This window comes from Pongo pygmaeus, chromosome 5 (genome assembly GCF_028885625.2).
Source record: "Pongo pygmaeus isolate AG05252 chromosome 5, NHGRI_mPonPyg2-v2.0_pri, whole genome shotgun sequence".
NCBI lineage: Eukaryota > Metazoa > Chordata > Mammalia > Primates > Hominidae > Pongo > Pongo pygmaeus.
In genome coordinates, this window is record NC_072378.2 from 125958135 (window position 1) to 125973052 (window position 14918).

The 14918-nt window shown below is 44.0% G+C and overlaps 1 protein-coding gene across 8 annotated transcripts; it reads left to right on the forward strand.

Annotated features, from left to right (window-relative positions):
• The first annotated feature begins 3575 nt into the window (after nucleotides 1–3575).
• HEY2 (hes related family bHLH transcription factor with YRPW motif 2) lies at nucleotides 3576–14246 on the forward strand. Of its 8 annotated transcripts, XM_054492404.2 has the most exons (6): nucleotides 3786–4206; nucleotides 4607–4668; nucleotides 6131–6209; nucleotides 6337–6420; nucleotides 8799–8880; nucleotides 13425–14246. In XM_054492404.2, the coding sequence occupies exons 3-6, from the start codon at nucleotides 6186–6188 to the stop codon at nucleotides 14108–14110; spliced, it is 876 nt and encodes a 291-aa protein (XP_054348379.1). In that variant the 5' UTR covers nucleotides 3786–4206; nucleotides 4607–4668; nucleotides 6131–6185; the 3' UTR covers nucleotides 14111–14246. The 8 variants fall into 8 exon arrangements, with proteins under 8 accessions (XP_054348380.1, XP_054348381.1, XP_054348384.1 ...); XM_054492405.2 differs by lacking the exons at nucleotides 3786–4206; nucleotides 4607–4668 and adding an exon at nucleotides 3576–3688; XM_054492406.2 differs by lacking the exons at nucleotides 3786–4206; nucleotides 4607–4668 and adding an exon at nucleotides 3576–3631.
• Nucleotides 14247–14918: the final 672 nt, after the last annotated feature.

The window sequence follows — 14918 nt, forward strand, 5'->3', positions numbered from 1 at the left end:
AAGGCTGGTGGGCCTAAATTTGCACTTGCTTTCAGCTTTGTTTTGCTTTACTGGCTTGCAAATATGTGTCACACAGTGACCCTAGGTTGGCCTGCCTGCTGCCAGCCTGATGTTGGAAAAGGTATTGAAATGTACAAGGATCTTGCCCTTGGCCTCCACTCCTAGGGCGCAGCATTCTCACACATTTTAAGGCGTTACCAGCTCACAAAAGCCTTGTAGTCAGGGAAGGCAGCCCAACAAGGCTGCCCACAGATACACACGTGTTTGTCACCTGCCCCAGCAATTGCAAATAGAATAGCTCTTCTCAAGGCAACCTGTTTGTCCTCCCTTTGAAAGAGAAGACTGTGTAAATAATTATATTTCAGATGGGGCAAAATATTGGAATTTTCCATTTGGACTATGCTCTTAGGCATCTCAGACTAACACAAAGTTTTCTAAATAACAGAGATGCCCTTATTTCACTGAGAAACCAAGCTAAAACTTTTAAATGGTGTCACATCTTGGTGACTTTCTAAGCCCATCAAATACCTGAGTGGCCAACGTTTTTTAAGTAGCTGCAAGCAGCATCTCAAAGGATTTAGAGAAGCAACAAATAACAAAGTGTGACAGTCGGTCTTGGAAAAACCAGAGGGTTCTAATGAAGCAAAAAGCAGATCAAGAGGAATAAAACAATCCCGGTTCGTTCCAAAAAAGTTTTACAATTATAGCAAAGCAAACATTTCATCGGTTTGTGCAACAAAATTCAAAATCTGTGGGGCGAGATAATACTTGGCCAACATCGCCAAATTTATCAATACGGGTGTAAAAACTGTAACTTTTTATTAAATGGGTGTGAAAAGAGTCGGGGAAGAGGAACAGGACCACTAAATCTGGTATTTCCAGATCTCTGCATTCAACATCTCACTCCCACGCCATTAAGTTAAACAACATTTAGCACAAAGCACAGGCTAGACCACCAATTTCGGGAAGACGTCTGAGTCTTCCCTTCTCCATTCCCTTTAGATCGGCCGTCCTGGCCTTTCTTTCCTAATGGCATCTCCTTTCTAATAAAGTCCCTCGTATCTTTTGGTGTAATTAACTCATGGTACAAATCCTTCAAAAAGAAAGAAAGGAAAGAACTGCGGTTTGCTCTACGTGCGGACATCTTTTCTTCCTAAGCCTTCCCTTTCGCTGAAAAGGTTGTCGCAGAAGGGCGGGGAGGCTTGAAATCCCGCCGTTCCCTCATTCTTTCTCTTTTCTTTCTCTCCACACACGCCTCCCCTACACCTCCCCACCCCACTCCCCACCTCCAATCCACTACCGTATTTAAGTCGGCGGGGGCGCTTTAAAGGGTTTCCCGTGTCTGTTTCTGTCTCTCTGACCCGAAACGCACTTTCGGTTATAGACAGACAAGGCACTCAACCAAGGGACAGGCAAATGGAATAAATAGTTGAGGAGAATAAACGACCTAATGGAGAAATCTCGTGCTGCCTAATTGCTATTGCGTTTTGCAGATAAATAAGCATATTATTTTGATAGCGTTCAAAACCCTGAGTTCTCTTGCCCTATGCATTCTTCTTAACAGACTTCTATGGCGCTTACTATATACCAGGCGCTGTTTTAAATGCTTTTAAAATACCACCTTCTTTGCTTAAAAAATATTTTTAACAGATTTAAAATTCCGTGTGTGCTTTCGAACTTCCCTGCTATACTCTTCTTTATACATAGTACAGCAGTTGAGTCTTCAAAGACAAATTGAAAAAAAACTTTAACCAGTTGCTACTTAATTGCCAGCAAATCGTTTCCCTCTTTGCAATTTTTCGCAATCATAATTAAATACACTAGTATAGTGGCAAAGAACTGTTAGATTTTTTTTTTTTTCAGTGATGATCTCAGGTTTTGCCTCAGGCGTTTGGACGCGCCCGCTAATTGCCCGTGTGGCAAACATTAATTGCACCTGTAGGCATTTGAATTCAGAAAAACGTGCAGCCCTCACGGAAAGTTGTGACAGTCGAGCTTGCGCCTGGCGGGCCGCGGAGCATTCACCTGCGGCCGGGAGGTACTGGCCCAGGGCGCTCGGGACGGGAGGTGGCAGGCGACCGGCGCGCGTCAGGCTCGTCACCCGCTGGATTGCGGGGCCGGAGCGGGGACGGGGTCTGGGTCCTGGCCCGCCCTCGTGCAGCCGACCGGAGGCCCCAACCCCGCGCCGACCCAGCACCCGCCCTGAGACCGACAGGGGAGCTGGGGTTCACCGACCCCCGCGGCCCCGCTGTCGGGCGCGGACCCCATCCAGCCCCACCTGGCCCCGCCGAGTGTGTGCTTTGCCTGGGGTTAAGTTTCAGAAGCCAAGATGGAACGATTTGGGTTTCCATTCATAAAGTTATTGAAGGCATGGCGGTGGGGACCGCACAAAAGAGATGAGAGTGTTGGGGGAAAGAGGTTTCTGTTCTAATAAGGGCTTAGCACGCTGGCCGCAGGTCCTCCGCGCCGACCCGGCTCCTTCCCGCTCTCCCCCGGGCCAAACCCCGCCAGGGTCCCGTCTTTTCCAGTCGCGTCCTTTCCTCTTCTCCCCGCCCGGCGCCGGGCTTCTGTGGCCAGAGAACGGAGTGTCAAAGGGACGCCCTGGGCCGATCCCCAGAAAGCTATGAATCCGTCCGTGACGGAGGGCTGTGGGGATCGATAGACGGCCTTTTCTCAGAGGCTCTCTCCACTACGGACCAAGCGATCCTGCCAACGTGTGGTTTCCGGCTGGACCCCAACCCAGCCGCCGCCAGTCTCCCGGCACCGCCACGCCGGAGCGGGCGAGCGGACCCCGGCGCCCCCGGCGCCCCCGGCTGGGTCTCGCTCAGTCCCTGCCCTCGCAGACGCACAGCGGGGTGGCCAGTTCAAAAGTCCTACATAATTTGGAGAGAACCAGCAACTAGAAAACATGTTCTAAACACACAGCTTGAGTTTTATACAACCCACGTTGTCCAAGGCACGAACTGTTGGACACGAATTCATACTTTAGAAACCAAATCTAATTTCCAAGAGCCAATCTTCACGTCCCGGACTCTAACTCTGCGGCTGCGAGTGCATACACCAGGGGGACTGGAGGGAGACTGGAGGCAATTATCTGGATAATCCAAGCCCGAAAAACTCGAACTTGAAAATATACGATTATGTCCTGAAATGCCCGCGTCATTGGTCTAGTCTTTCCTACCATCAGAGCTGACACAGCTCCAGTCCACGGGCTTCTCCGCGGGGTCTACGATCCACAGTCCCTGGGGGCCGAAGACCCAATGGAAGTAACTGATGGATCGCAAATTGGAAATCGTAACGTGGCCGACCGACCTGATCGGGAAAATTCGCGTCCTTATATGAAACAGCCCCGAGGCCGCGAAAGTAGCCTCAGGAGTTGTCAGATTCAAAAGCAATTTTGATTTAAGGTTTTCAAAAGCCCCAGAGGGCAAATGTGACCACTCGGGTCAGCCAGTCAGCAGTTTGGGTCCAGACCGGGGACCACAGAGTAGGGCGGCCGTGGAGCCGCGGCGCCTCCCGACGTCACAAGCGCCTGCTCGCACTTAGCCACGCGCTCGGGGTTATTCTTTACACTCAGGACTGAAACTTCGCCCGCGAGACCACGGGGCGCGGAGGAGGGCCGAAACCCAAGGTCCAGGGCCCGCCCCCGCCGCGCCCGCGTTGGCGCCCGCGCGCTCCCTCCGCAGGGGTTAGCAAGATTGCGCTCACTCTCACCCCGGCTGCTCCCGGCCCGCTAGCTGCGCTGGGGTACCAGGTCCGCAGCCGCGTTCCCACGCCTCGGCCTGAGCCTTGCGGCGGGCATTGGCAAGCGCGGCCCCGCCCCCTGGCCCAGCCAATCGCGGGCCACGCCGACCAGCGAGGGGGAGGTGCCGGGCGGGCGGCCTGGGCCGGTGCGCGGGGGCGGGTGAGGTGGCCCCACCCGCTGGGGGGGGGCGTGGCCGGCGCCGGCTCTTGCGGCCGAGCAGAGTTGCGGCGTGGGAAAGAGCCGCTAGGAGCAGACCGCGCCGCCGCCGGAGCCGCGCCTGCCCAGGCCCGGGGAGGGAGGAGGCGGGCGCCAGGGTGCTGCGCCCCGCTCGGCGTCCGAGCTTCCGGCCGGGCTGCGCCCCGCGCGGTTTTCGCCGGGATGAAGCGCCCCTGCGAGGAGACGACCTCCGAGAGCGACATGGACGAGACCATCGACGTGGGGAGCGAGAACAATTACTCGGGGTGAGCGCGGGCTCCGCGGGAGCGGCCCGCAGCTCGGGAGTTTGGGGTAGCTTTGTGCACGCGTGGCTCCCTGGAAATCCCGAGGCTCGTCTCCGCAGCATCTGGGTGGAGAGGGAAAGTTTTGCCTGAGAAAGTTTGAGTGGTGGGCGCTTGCAGAGCGTGAGTTGGGATGGGGCAAGGGATGTGGATTTTCACCGTAGGGGTGGAGTGGGCAGGATGGGAGACGCCACTGAAAGGCAGAGCGCAGGAGTTGGCGAGGGAGGGTCCTGGCTGTCACAGTTGGGCGCGCGAACGGCAGCGTCTGGGCGACAGGCGATGTCCCAGCCACTGAAACCGTATTTGGGGGCACTTTCAAAATAGATCAGGAGAAAATGAAAACAACTTGATTTTTTATTTTTAGAGATACCAAAATCACAACTTGATTTTTGGAGGAATTAAAGCAACCTGCGATGTCAAGGCTAAGTAGGTTGAACTTTGCAGGTTGACCGTGTGTGACTTGGCTAACGCAAGAGTGAGTGACAGATGTAAGCATCGGAAAGGGCATCATTTCTTTGACTGCTTGTTCTCAAGTCTGGAAGAGATCGGCGTCGTAATCACAGAAGCCAGACCTCCACTTTCCTGTGACAGAGGGAGATTACCGAGGCATTTTAGAGCCAAGGCGGGTCAAATGATAATTACTTCTAATTGGCATCCCCAGAAGCACCTTAATTATTTATCTGCAGCTGTCACTCAAAGAGGGAAATTCTTCCTACCTTTGGAAAACTGGTTTTCTTTCATATTGTTATTCTAATACATACAAAGCAAAGCACAAAATCTGCAAGAGCAAAGATATTTACACGGAACCAAAAGTTTAAGTATCTAATCATTAAAGTGTTGTTGTGCCGTCTTTTAAAATGAGGTCTGAAAAACAGAAGCTATCACGTGAAAGGTGAAACCCGTAAAGAAGGGGTGAAAATGAGGGGGACAGGTAATTCAGAAATAAGATCCAGAAGTGAGAAGGTGAGGTAATAGCAACCTGGTGTGTGCAGCATTTCTAAAATGAAAGAGAACAAATAACAGGAACCTGGGGAATTTGAGAACACAAAGAAGCATAGTATCCATGAATTATGAAGAGAAACAGATACAAACTAGAAAGGATTGTAAAAATTATGTGACCAAATAATACTTTGATTGAACTTTCAATATAAAAATATATTTTCATTAGTAAATCCAAGGTGAATTGCAGCTTCTGGAGATTTAAGCTTAGACTAAAGTCTGAGACACACCTACAGTTTCATTTTCAAAGTAAAACATTCACCTAGTAATAAAATGTTTTAATTTTTCTATCAGTGGCATATTTAGGGCATATTTTGGAAGATTAGTATGCAAAACATCAAGTTTGTCAATTTTTTCCTGTTGCAATATATGACTAACTGAAGTTTTGAAACAGTAAGATAACTTCTATTTATTTTAAAGTTTGCACCTAGTGACAAGTTTGACGTATGACGACTGCACATCTGTTTGATAATGGTGCTTAATATAACCCTGATTTGAAAAAGTGGCATTATTTTGTTCAGTGTGCCTGACAGTAGGGAGAAGGAAAGCTATTTGAGATTAGTTGACTTTAAAATATATGAGTGGAACTAGGAAATGCTAATATCTAACTTCTCAGCCTAACCGCCCGTAATTATTTCACTGGGAGACTTTCAAGTAAAATTCTGGGACATTTTGGCCAATGGGTTAGCATCTGGATTACAAATTAAGGCGTAATTTTTACCTGAAAAGAGACAGCCGGGCTGAAAGCAAAGTGAAACAAGAACTAAGAATAAAATAACACAGACTTGAACTGTGGAATCACTCTGAATATTTAATGGGTGCCACAAGTACCCAGAAGAAACTATTGTTATGTTAATGCAGCACCTGACATGCTCTTCTTATTTCATAGGCAAAGTACTAGCTCTGTGATTAGATTGAATTCTCCAACAACAACATCTCAGATTATGGCAAGAAAGAAAAGGAGAGGGGTATGTGATTTTTCCCCCTTTTTATTTCATGTAACTCATACTAATGTATAACAGTTACATTTTTTCATTTGAGTAATTTTATCCTTTGTGAATTCATAAACTTTTGTTGTTTGCTTCTTTTGGATAGATTATAGAGAAAAGGCGTCGGGATCGGATAAATAACAGTTTATCTGAGTTGAGAAGACTTGTGCCAACTGCTTTTGAAAAACAAGTAAGCTATCCCCTCCCCAGAATCCCCCCACCCACTCCCCCACTCCCCAAAAAAAAGCTCAAACAATCTGATTCGCTCATCTGGGAATGTGGGTTCTTGTTAAAGCTCATTAAAATAATGGTGTATGTGCCCTGATTTGGCACAGAGCAGCTATTTCAATAAAATGCTTTGTTGTGGCAAAACTATTAAAAACATAATCCATCATGAAGTTGAAAAACATTTCCATTCTTTAGCTTATTTTCCCCTTAAGGGTAACAGTGTTCATGCTTTCTCTGTTCTTTCTATGAATACCAGTAGTGGTTTTATTTAAAACTGTGCTGTATACCGTATCCTTCAAAAAAAAGAAAGAAACCATTTTTTTCTCAAAATTTTATTAAAATGTAATCTTTTTAATTAGAAAACAATCAGAGCCCAAGAAGTAACATCTCTAGCTCTATTTCCTAAATGATAATACCAGTAAAATTTATTTACCAAGCCATTTGCTTTCATTTTTAATCCCTGGGTTGATAGAATGCCATTTGATTTGGGTCATCTTTTTAGAAGTTTGGTAAATACGAAGTTAATCATAAAGGCCCCTTTTCATAGTTCACCTATTCCTTTACAAAAAAAGAAAGAAAGAAAGAAAGAAAAAGATTTTGCACACTTAGAAAAGTAGAAAGCCAAATGTTTATATCTTTTGTGGTTTTAGAAGTCATGGCTCTCCCCCTGCCGCAATGGTTAATGACACAGATTTCTAAGAGCATCTTTCAAAGGATATGGCAGCATGTCCTTGTTGAAAATACGTTCAATTTAATTCCAATAAGACAACAGTTGTTTGTTTATTCCATTTTGTTTGTTTACTTCATGAATCTGCAAACATTATAAAACAAGTCCTACAAAGTCCTTGGAAATTATCCAGAAAGTGCAGTTTCAATTATTAGTGACTTTACTGAATCTGCTTGTACCATTTTCATGGAAAAATTAAACACTGACCAAATACAAAACATAATACGCTACTGATTATACATTTTTAAGACAAAAAGCACACCCAATCTATATGCAGAGACGGTGTTTGATAAACTAAAAATAATGTGGAAATTGTAGTTTTGATTAGTAGCATTTTCAGTGCCAATAGGCTTCAAGTGAAAATGTCAGTAACCAATGATGTTTTTAAAATTTGGAAGTACTGAAATGTCTGCAGTTATGAGGCGAAGTCTGTTTGATTTTTTTTCTTGGTTTGTTAGATTTTTTTTTTCTTAAATGTTGACTTAAACCTTAAAAGCAAACGTCAGTTGTTTGGCAGTTAGTTACCATAAACACAAGCTTTCCCATTTGCAGAGCTTGGCTACCAACCCTAGTGAGTTGGCCCTGTCACAATGTGATTAGAAAAGTGTTCTTTAGAGCAGTTAAGTAACTCTGGCACTCTCACCATACGTGGTGCTGATAATTTTTACAAAACAAGTAAAGCATAGGGACCTGAAATAAACCTTAGTGTCTTTAAAAAAGAAAAAAATCGAACATATTGGTAATTATTTAGCTCTTCCAGGAAATGAGGAGCCACCCACAGTCCCCGAGACAGTTTGAAATGGCACATTTGTATTTCAATTGGTTACCAGAGGTTTCCTTATTCTGAAAGCAGGGACATAAAAATATATTTGCAAGACAATTTTATTAAGAACTATTTTAAAAGGTTCAAAAATCCTTAAGCATTTATGATGCTTCCTAGGTAAGCAGTAAATTATTGCTTCTTGTTTGTGAGCTTAGAAATTCACAGTGACACCTGCTGGTAATTATTGGGGAAAAAAACCTTAAAAGTCTTCCTTTTTAAAATTTTTGGATCTGCTTGAAATGCAGATCCAATTATATTGTTCTAGTGTGAATACCTTATTTCAGGACTTAGTAGGCCTGTGAAAGGACTTATTGGAGTTTTCTATTTTAAAAATATTTAACAATCAATTGCTAAAATCCTATCTTCTTATCTTCTGGAGTTGTTATGCAACTCCTCTAGAGTTTGGCTTTATAGAAGACTATTGATGCCCCATAATAAAACATATTATTAACCAAGATACAGATTGAATGCAAAGTTTGAGATTTTTACAACTGAAATCGTTTTGCTGTGGTGATCTTAGGAGAATAATTATTCTTATGATTTAAAAAAGTCATTTATTCTAGTTTCTTTTAGTCTTTAAAAGTTAAAATGGGAAATACTTGTCATTAGGTATGACATTAATTAGTGCTTTCATGGAAAGTTTGGAAAGAATTCAAAGTTTTCTGTGAAAAAATAAAAGTTGGAATTGTCTAGTGAGAGGGAAATTGAAGCCATAATGCTAAATTCAGTGTATAATGTTTCAGATTAGTTTCTGTAGGACATATGATAATTTATTTATTTATTTATGAAGGGATCTGCAAAGTTAGAAAAAGCTGAAATATTGCAAATGACAGTGGATCATTTGAAGATGCTTCAGGCAACAGGGGGTAAAGGTAAGTAGATGACTTCATTTTTTTTTTGCCTTTTTTACCTTTCTCTTTTCATGTTATTCCCCCTAATATTGTAAGGAAGTCATAGCTGAACAGTTCTTTAACAAGCTGAGATAGGAGGCCCCAGATTAAAGCCGTGGAAATCAATGCTAATGGCAGGATTGAACTCGTGGGAAAGAACTTCTGGAACAAAAGAAGCACTTGACCCTGGGCTTGTGTTTGCTTTCATAATACTGTGGGAGTAAAGCTTCATTCACAGCAGCCTGGTCAGAGATTTGTTTAGGACTTAAGAAGCGCATGCTGGAATCTATACAGAAAGAACAAAAAACAAACACACAAACATCCAAACATAAACAGGAGGTTAGAGGCAATCCTTTTCTCCTCCTTCTGCTTCTTTCTTCCTACTCCTTCTCCTCCTCCATCTTCATTAAATGAAGGCTAAGACTGAAAATAATTCAGCTATTCCAAAGGAAGTGACTCTAGAGTTATTTTTATTATTGTTTTCAGATTTTGCTTGGTCTTGAATTTAGACCAAACAGAACAGTTGAAGTTCAGGTAGGAAGTCTCTACACTAGAAGCCATTAATGGAGCAGAGTCATTCTTGGGGAAAGCAAACAGAAGCAGGCACTCCAGGTCTAGGGCCCTAGAGAGGTATCCTCTGTACTGGATAGTGACTTAGGGAGGAATTGTCGAGGTGGTGAGAGAGGATCTCTCATCTCATGCTGAAAACAGCCTTGAGATCCTAGTTCACTTAGATTTCATTATCACACTTACACATCACAACACAGACTGGATTTTGTCCCTCTGAATCTTTTTCATCCTTCAAAGAATCCTTTGATATTCACCTTAGCCAAGGGTGTTATTCAGTATATTTAACAACTGAATAAGGAGAAGGTATCAGAAGGATTTAAGGGCTCCAACTAAATCCTGGAGGCCTCCCTGTGCTCAGCATTAACCTTTTACTACACAGTATATGGGTCCTAGATCAGGGCAGAGGCAGGGCATTGGAGGGAAGCAACTGTTACCAATATTTAACTCCTGTATGGCCATACCATTGAGGATCTCTAGAACATCAGCCCTGATCTTAACCATCTTTTTCCTGTGTCTAGTAGGGAGGGAGGGTAACCATTGTACAGAGAAGCCCCAATGGGTTGACTTTTCCCAGATTGTACCTTCTCAAGGAACCATCCTGAATGATGGCATGAAATGCAAACATTCTTACATAATAGAAAAGATAACTGGATTCAATCACAGAAGCCAATGATCCAACCTAGCTTGACCACTGCTGTGCCTCTGACCTAAGAAAAAAGTCTGGGCTGCACTTTGAGGGCTACACTAACAGCATGAGCACCAAAGGCCCCTGCAGCTCCATGATTCTGTCTCTACAGCTGCTACCTCAGGATGTTAGGCTACTGATTGAATTAGTCATGCTACAATAAAATTTGTTTGATTGCTTTACTTCCCTTAGCATTGTTAGCCACAAGTCTAAGTTTTCTTATCAGGGTTTCAAATATTTGGCATGAGCTATACTTCTAAAGAGTAATATTGTTCTTAGGCTTTATTATAAAAACTAAATTCCATCTTGGTTGCTATTCTTGGCCACCTGGACAGTCCTAAAATTTGTCCCAGAATAGTTTGTGAACAGATATTTCCAAGTAGGCTCCATACACGTCGCCTGACTGTCAGGTCATTGAAGAGGTCATTGCACTGGAGAATGGCCTTCAAGAAGGGAGCTGGCGGCCGGGCGTGGTGGCTCATGCCTGTAATCCCAGCACTTTGGGAGGCCGAGGTGGGCGGATCACCTGAGGTCCAGAGTTTGAGACCAGCCTGACCAACATGGAGAAATCCCGTTTCTACCAAAAATACAAAATTAGCTGGGCATGGTGGCGCATGCCTGTAATCCCAGCTACTCAGGAGGCTGAGGCAGGAGAATTGCTTGAACCCGGGAGGCAGAGGTTGTGGTGAGCTGAGATCACGCCATTGCACTCCAGCCTGGGCAACAAGAGTGAAACTCCACCTCAAAAAAAATAAAAAAATAAAAAAAAGAAGGGAGCTGGCTGTTTGGGTTAACATTGTAAAAGAATACCAACTGCCTCATAGTGCAGTGGTGAAGGGCATCGCATCTGTAGCTGGATTGCCTGATTTCAAATCCTGATTCTGCCATTGATTAGCTCTGTGACTTTGGGTAAATTACTGACCCCCTGGGAGCTGGTCCAGTTTTATCATCTGTAAAAAGAGGACAGTTGTAGTATCCATACTATATAACTCATAAGGCTGTTACAAGTTAATTCACTTAAGGCCGATAGAATAGTGCTGGCATAAGAGGGAGTGGTATGGACATGTATGTTACTGTTGGCCCAAGATCCATTCACAAAAAGGAGCTACTTATCATCATTTCCCTCTGAAGTCCACAATAGGATAGGAATTGCATAATTTATATTCCTTTAAGATACAACAGAGAGCTCAGCCGTATATGACAACATAGCAGGCAAACCACAAATTTCAATTACTTCATGACCAGTAATGAAAATTCTTAGAAGCTCTTGGGGCTCCAAGTCTGTCTTGGTATGACAATAGTATCTAGAGAGGATTTAGTAGAATAACCTAAGTTTCGAAATCCCTCTGGATTTCTGGACTCTGTCTATTCTATTCATTACCCCCGTCTTTCTCTCATGGGAGTCAGAAGTCTGCAAAGCCCTACAGAACCCTGAGGACCGAAATGTGAAATCTTTCCATGAATACCTCTTCTTCAGGAATAGCTTTTCATCCTAATCCAAGAGGCTCTGTTTGTTAACTATGTCAGAGTCCTGGGATGATAACTATTTTTGCTGCTGATCTTCCATATTTCATGATATTCTCTTGGTATCAGCTTTGTACTGTTGTTGTTTCTGTTTTAGTAGTGTATATATTTGCCACAAATATCTTTTGGGGACTTCCAAATCGTTGGAATTTTAGCTTTAGGACTCTTAATATATGTGACTACTATCTCCAAAGTTCTTTGATTACAGATTAAGATAGTCAAATTTTTAATAGGTGATGAATAAACAGGTAATGCTTTGATCAGCAAAAACATAGATAATGTAAATGTTTTAGATAAAAATAACTGGTGGGTGTGGTGGCTCACACCTGTAATCCCAGCACTTTGGGAAGCCGAGGCAGGAGGATTGCTTGAGTTCAGGAGTTCTAGACCAGTCTGAGCAACACAGCGAGATCTTGTCTGTACTAAAAATCAAACAGATTAGCCAAGTGTGGTGGCACATGCCTGTAGTCCCAGCTACTCAGGAGGCTGAGGCAGGAAGATCACTTAACCCCGGGAGATGGAGCCTGCAGTGAGCTGTGATCGGGCCACTGCACTCCAGCCTGGGTGACAGAGTGAGACCCTGTCTCAAAGATAAATAAATTAATAAATAACCTTGTTTGAATGTGATATTTCTTATTCATGTATATACACATCCCCAAAATGAATAGACCAAACTTTTGATTTGGAAATTACTTTTTAAAAAGTTGTAAATGAAAAATAATCTGTTTGTATATACCAGATGTCACTCATTCAAAGTGGGCAACATTTTCCCAAATGTCTGATTATTACTGTGCCCTACATGGGCACTCCAATAATTAGACATTATTATTTTCTATTCTAATGTATTATCTTCAGACAGAGACTCAGATAATTGTGACCAAGCTCTAGCCATTTTTATGGTGGTAACCATAGGTATAGGAGTGCATGCATATACACTGACAAAATTAATATACATTTTTTTCTTGGGTGTATGCTAGAAAAATGTAAGGACATATATTTGAACTTCAGAAAAACTAGGCGTTAACGTATAGTATTTTCATATCAGGAACTTAGCCTTATATTACTGACAGAAAAATAAGATCTTCAAGTAAGAAACCAAATTTTTTTTAAAACACTCATTTTGTTTTCATTAAATTTTTTATACAAAGTTATGACAAGATGGTTTCACTTTGTTGATAAAAAAACATTGTTAGTCAAGAAGCAGTTATGAATTTATTGCGATTCTAGCACATTTCTAAAGTCCTCAAGCTGCTAAGATGCACTTGGCATCTCTGTTAACATGCCAAGAGAGTAAAGATGTTTCAGATAAGCCCTTTAATCTCCAACTCATGTGACAGAGACAGAGAGACTGGAACTCTGTATTTCCATGAAAAAGTTTCCTGGGGAATTTCACTATCCCACAATACAAAGGGGGAGACCCCATTTCTTTCTCTGGAAGTGTCTGAAACACGGATGTTCTTAATTTTTTTTCCCCACTGTGATATTTAGCTGCAAGAACAACTGTAGCATATTGCATTGCCAGAGTTGTCACACATGTGAGTGGCCAAGTATACTTTCTTAACTTCTGCAAAAAATTAAAACCATAAACAGCTGGCAATATTTCCAGAAAGGATTATCGTTCCACTTCAGTCTTCTGAAGGACAGAGTGGAACATCAGTGGGTGGTTATTCGTAACTATACCATTTTCTCACCCCTACCTCCCCCCCATCTCTGTCCTGTTCCCTACTTTGCTCAAACCCGCTTTTAGGCTACTTTGACGCACACGCTCTTGCCATGGACTTCATGAGCATAGGATTCCGAGAGTGCCTAACAGAAGTTGCGCGGTACCTGAGCTCCGTGGAAGGCCTGGACTCCTCGGATCCGCTGCGGGTGCGGCTTGTGTCTCATCTCAGCACTTGCGCCACCCAGCGGGAGGCGGCGGCCATGACATCCTCCATGGCCCACCACCACCATCCGCTCCACCCGCATCACTGGGCCGCCGCCTTCCACCACCTGCCCGCAGCCCTGCTCCAGCCCAACGGCCTCCATGCCTCAGAGTCAACCCCTTGTCGTTTCTCCACAACTTCAGAAGTGCCTCCTGCCCACGGCTCTGCTCTCCTCACGGCCACGTTTGCCCATGCGGATTCAGCCCTCCGAATGCCATCCACGGGCAGCGTCGCCCCCTGCGTGCCACCTCTCTCCACCTCTCTCTTGTCCCTGTCTGCCACCGTCCACGCCGCAGCCGCAGCAGCCACCGCGGCTGCACACAGCTTCCCTCTGTCCTTTGCGGGGGCATTCCCCATGCTCCCCCCAAACGCAGCAGCAGCAGTGGCCGCGGCCACAGCCATCAGCCCGCCCTTGTCAGTATCAGCCACGTCCAGTCCTCAGCCGACCAGCAGTGGAACAAACAGTAAACCTTACCGACCCTGGGGGACAGAAGTTGGAGCTTTTTAAATTTTTCTTGAACTTCTTGCAATAGTAACTGAATGTCCTCCATTTCAGAGTCAGCTTAAAACCTCTGCACCCTGAAGGTAGCCATACAGATGCCGACAGATCCACAAAGGAACAATAAAGCTATTTGAGACACAAACTTCACGAGTGGAAATGTGGTATTCTCTTTTTTCTCTCTCCCTTTTTTGTTTGGTTTAAGGCAGCTCGGTAACTGACATCAGCAACTTTTGGGAACTTCACACTTGTTAACATTTAGAAGTTTCCTGGAAAATATATGGACCGTACCATCCAGCAGTGCATCAGTATGTCTGAATTGGGGAAGTAAAATGCCCTGACTGAATTCTCTTGAGACTAGATGGGACATACATATATATAGAGAGAGTGAGAGAGTCATGTTTCATAAGTGCCTGAGCTTAGGAAGTTTTCTTCTGGATATATAACGTTGCACAAAGGAAGACGAGTGTGGAGGATAGGTTAAGAAAGGAAAGGGACAGAAGTCTTGCCATAGGCTGCAGACATTTTAATACCATGCCAGAGAAGAGTATTCTGCTGAAACTAACAGGTTTTATTGGTCAAAATGACTGCTGGAAATAATTTTCAAGTTGAAAGATCTAGTTTTATCTTAGTTTGCCTTCTTTGTACAGACATGCCAAGAGGTGACATTTAGCAGTGCATTGGTATAAGCAATTATTTCATCAGTTCTCAGATTAACAAGCATTTCTGCTCTGCCTGCAAGCCCCCAGGCACTTTTTTTTTGGATAGCTCAAAATATGGTGCTTCTTTATATAAACCTTGCATTTATATAGTGCAC

Coding starts and splice junctions, on each gene's coding strand:
- HEY2 (XM_054492403.2), top strand. CDS start 4,124: ATGAAGCGCCCCTGCGAGGAGACGACCTCCGAGAGCGACATGGACGAG. Junction 4,207..6,130: donor AGCGAGAACAATTACTCGGG/GTGAGCGCGGGC, acceptor CTTATTTCATAG/GCAAAGTACTAGCTCTGTGA. Junction 8,881..13,424: donor TCAGGCAACAGGGGGTAAAG/GTAAGTAGATGA, acceptor ACCCGCTTTTAG/GCTACTTTGACGCACACGCT.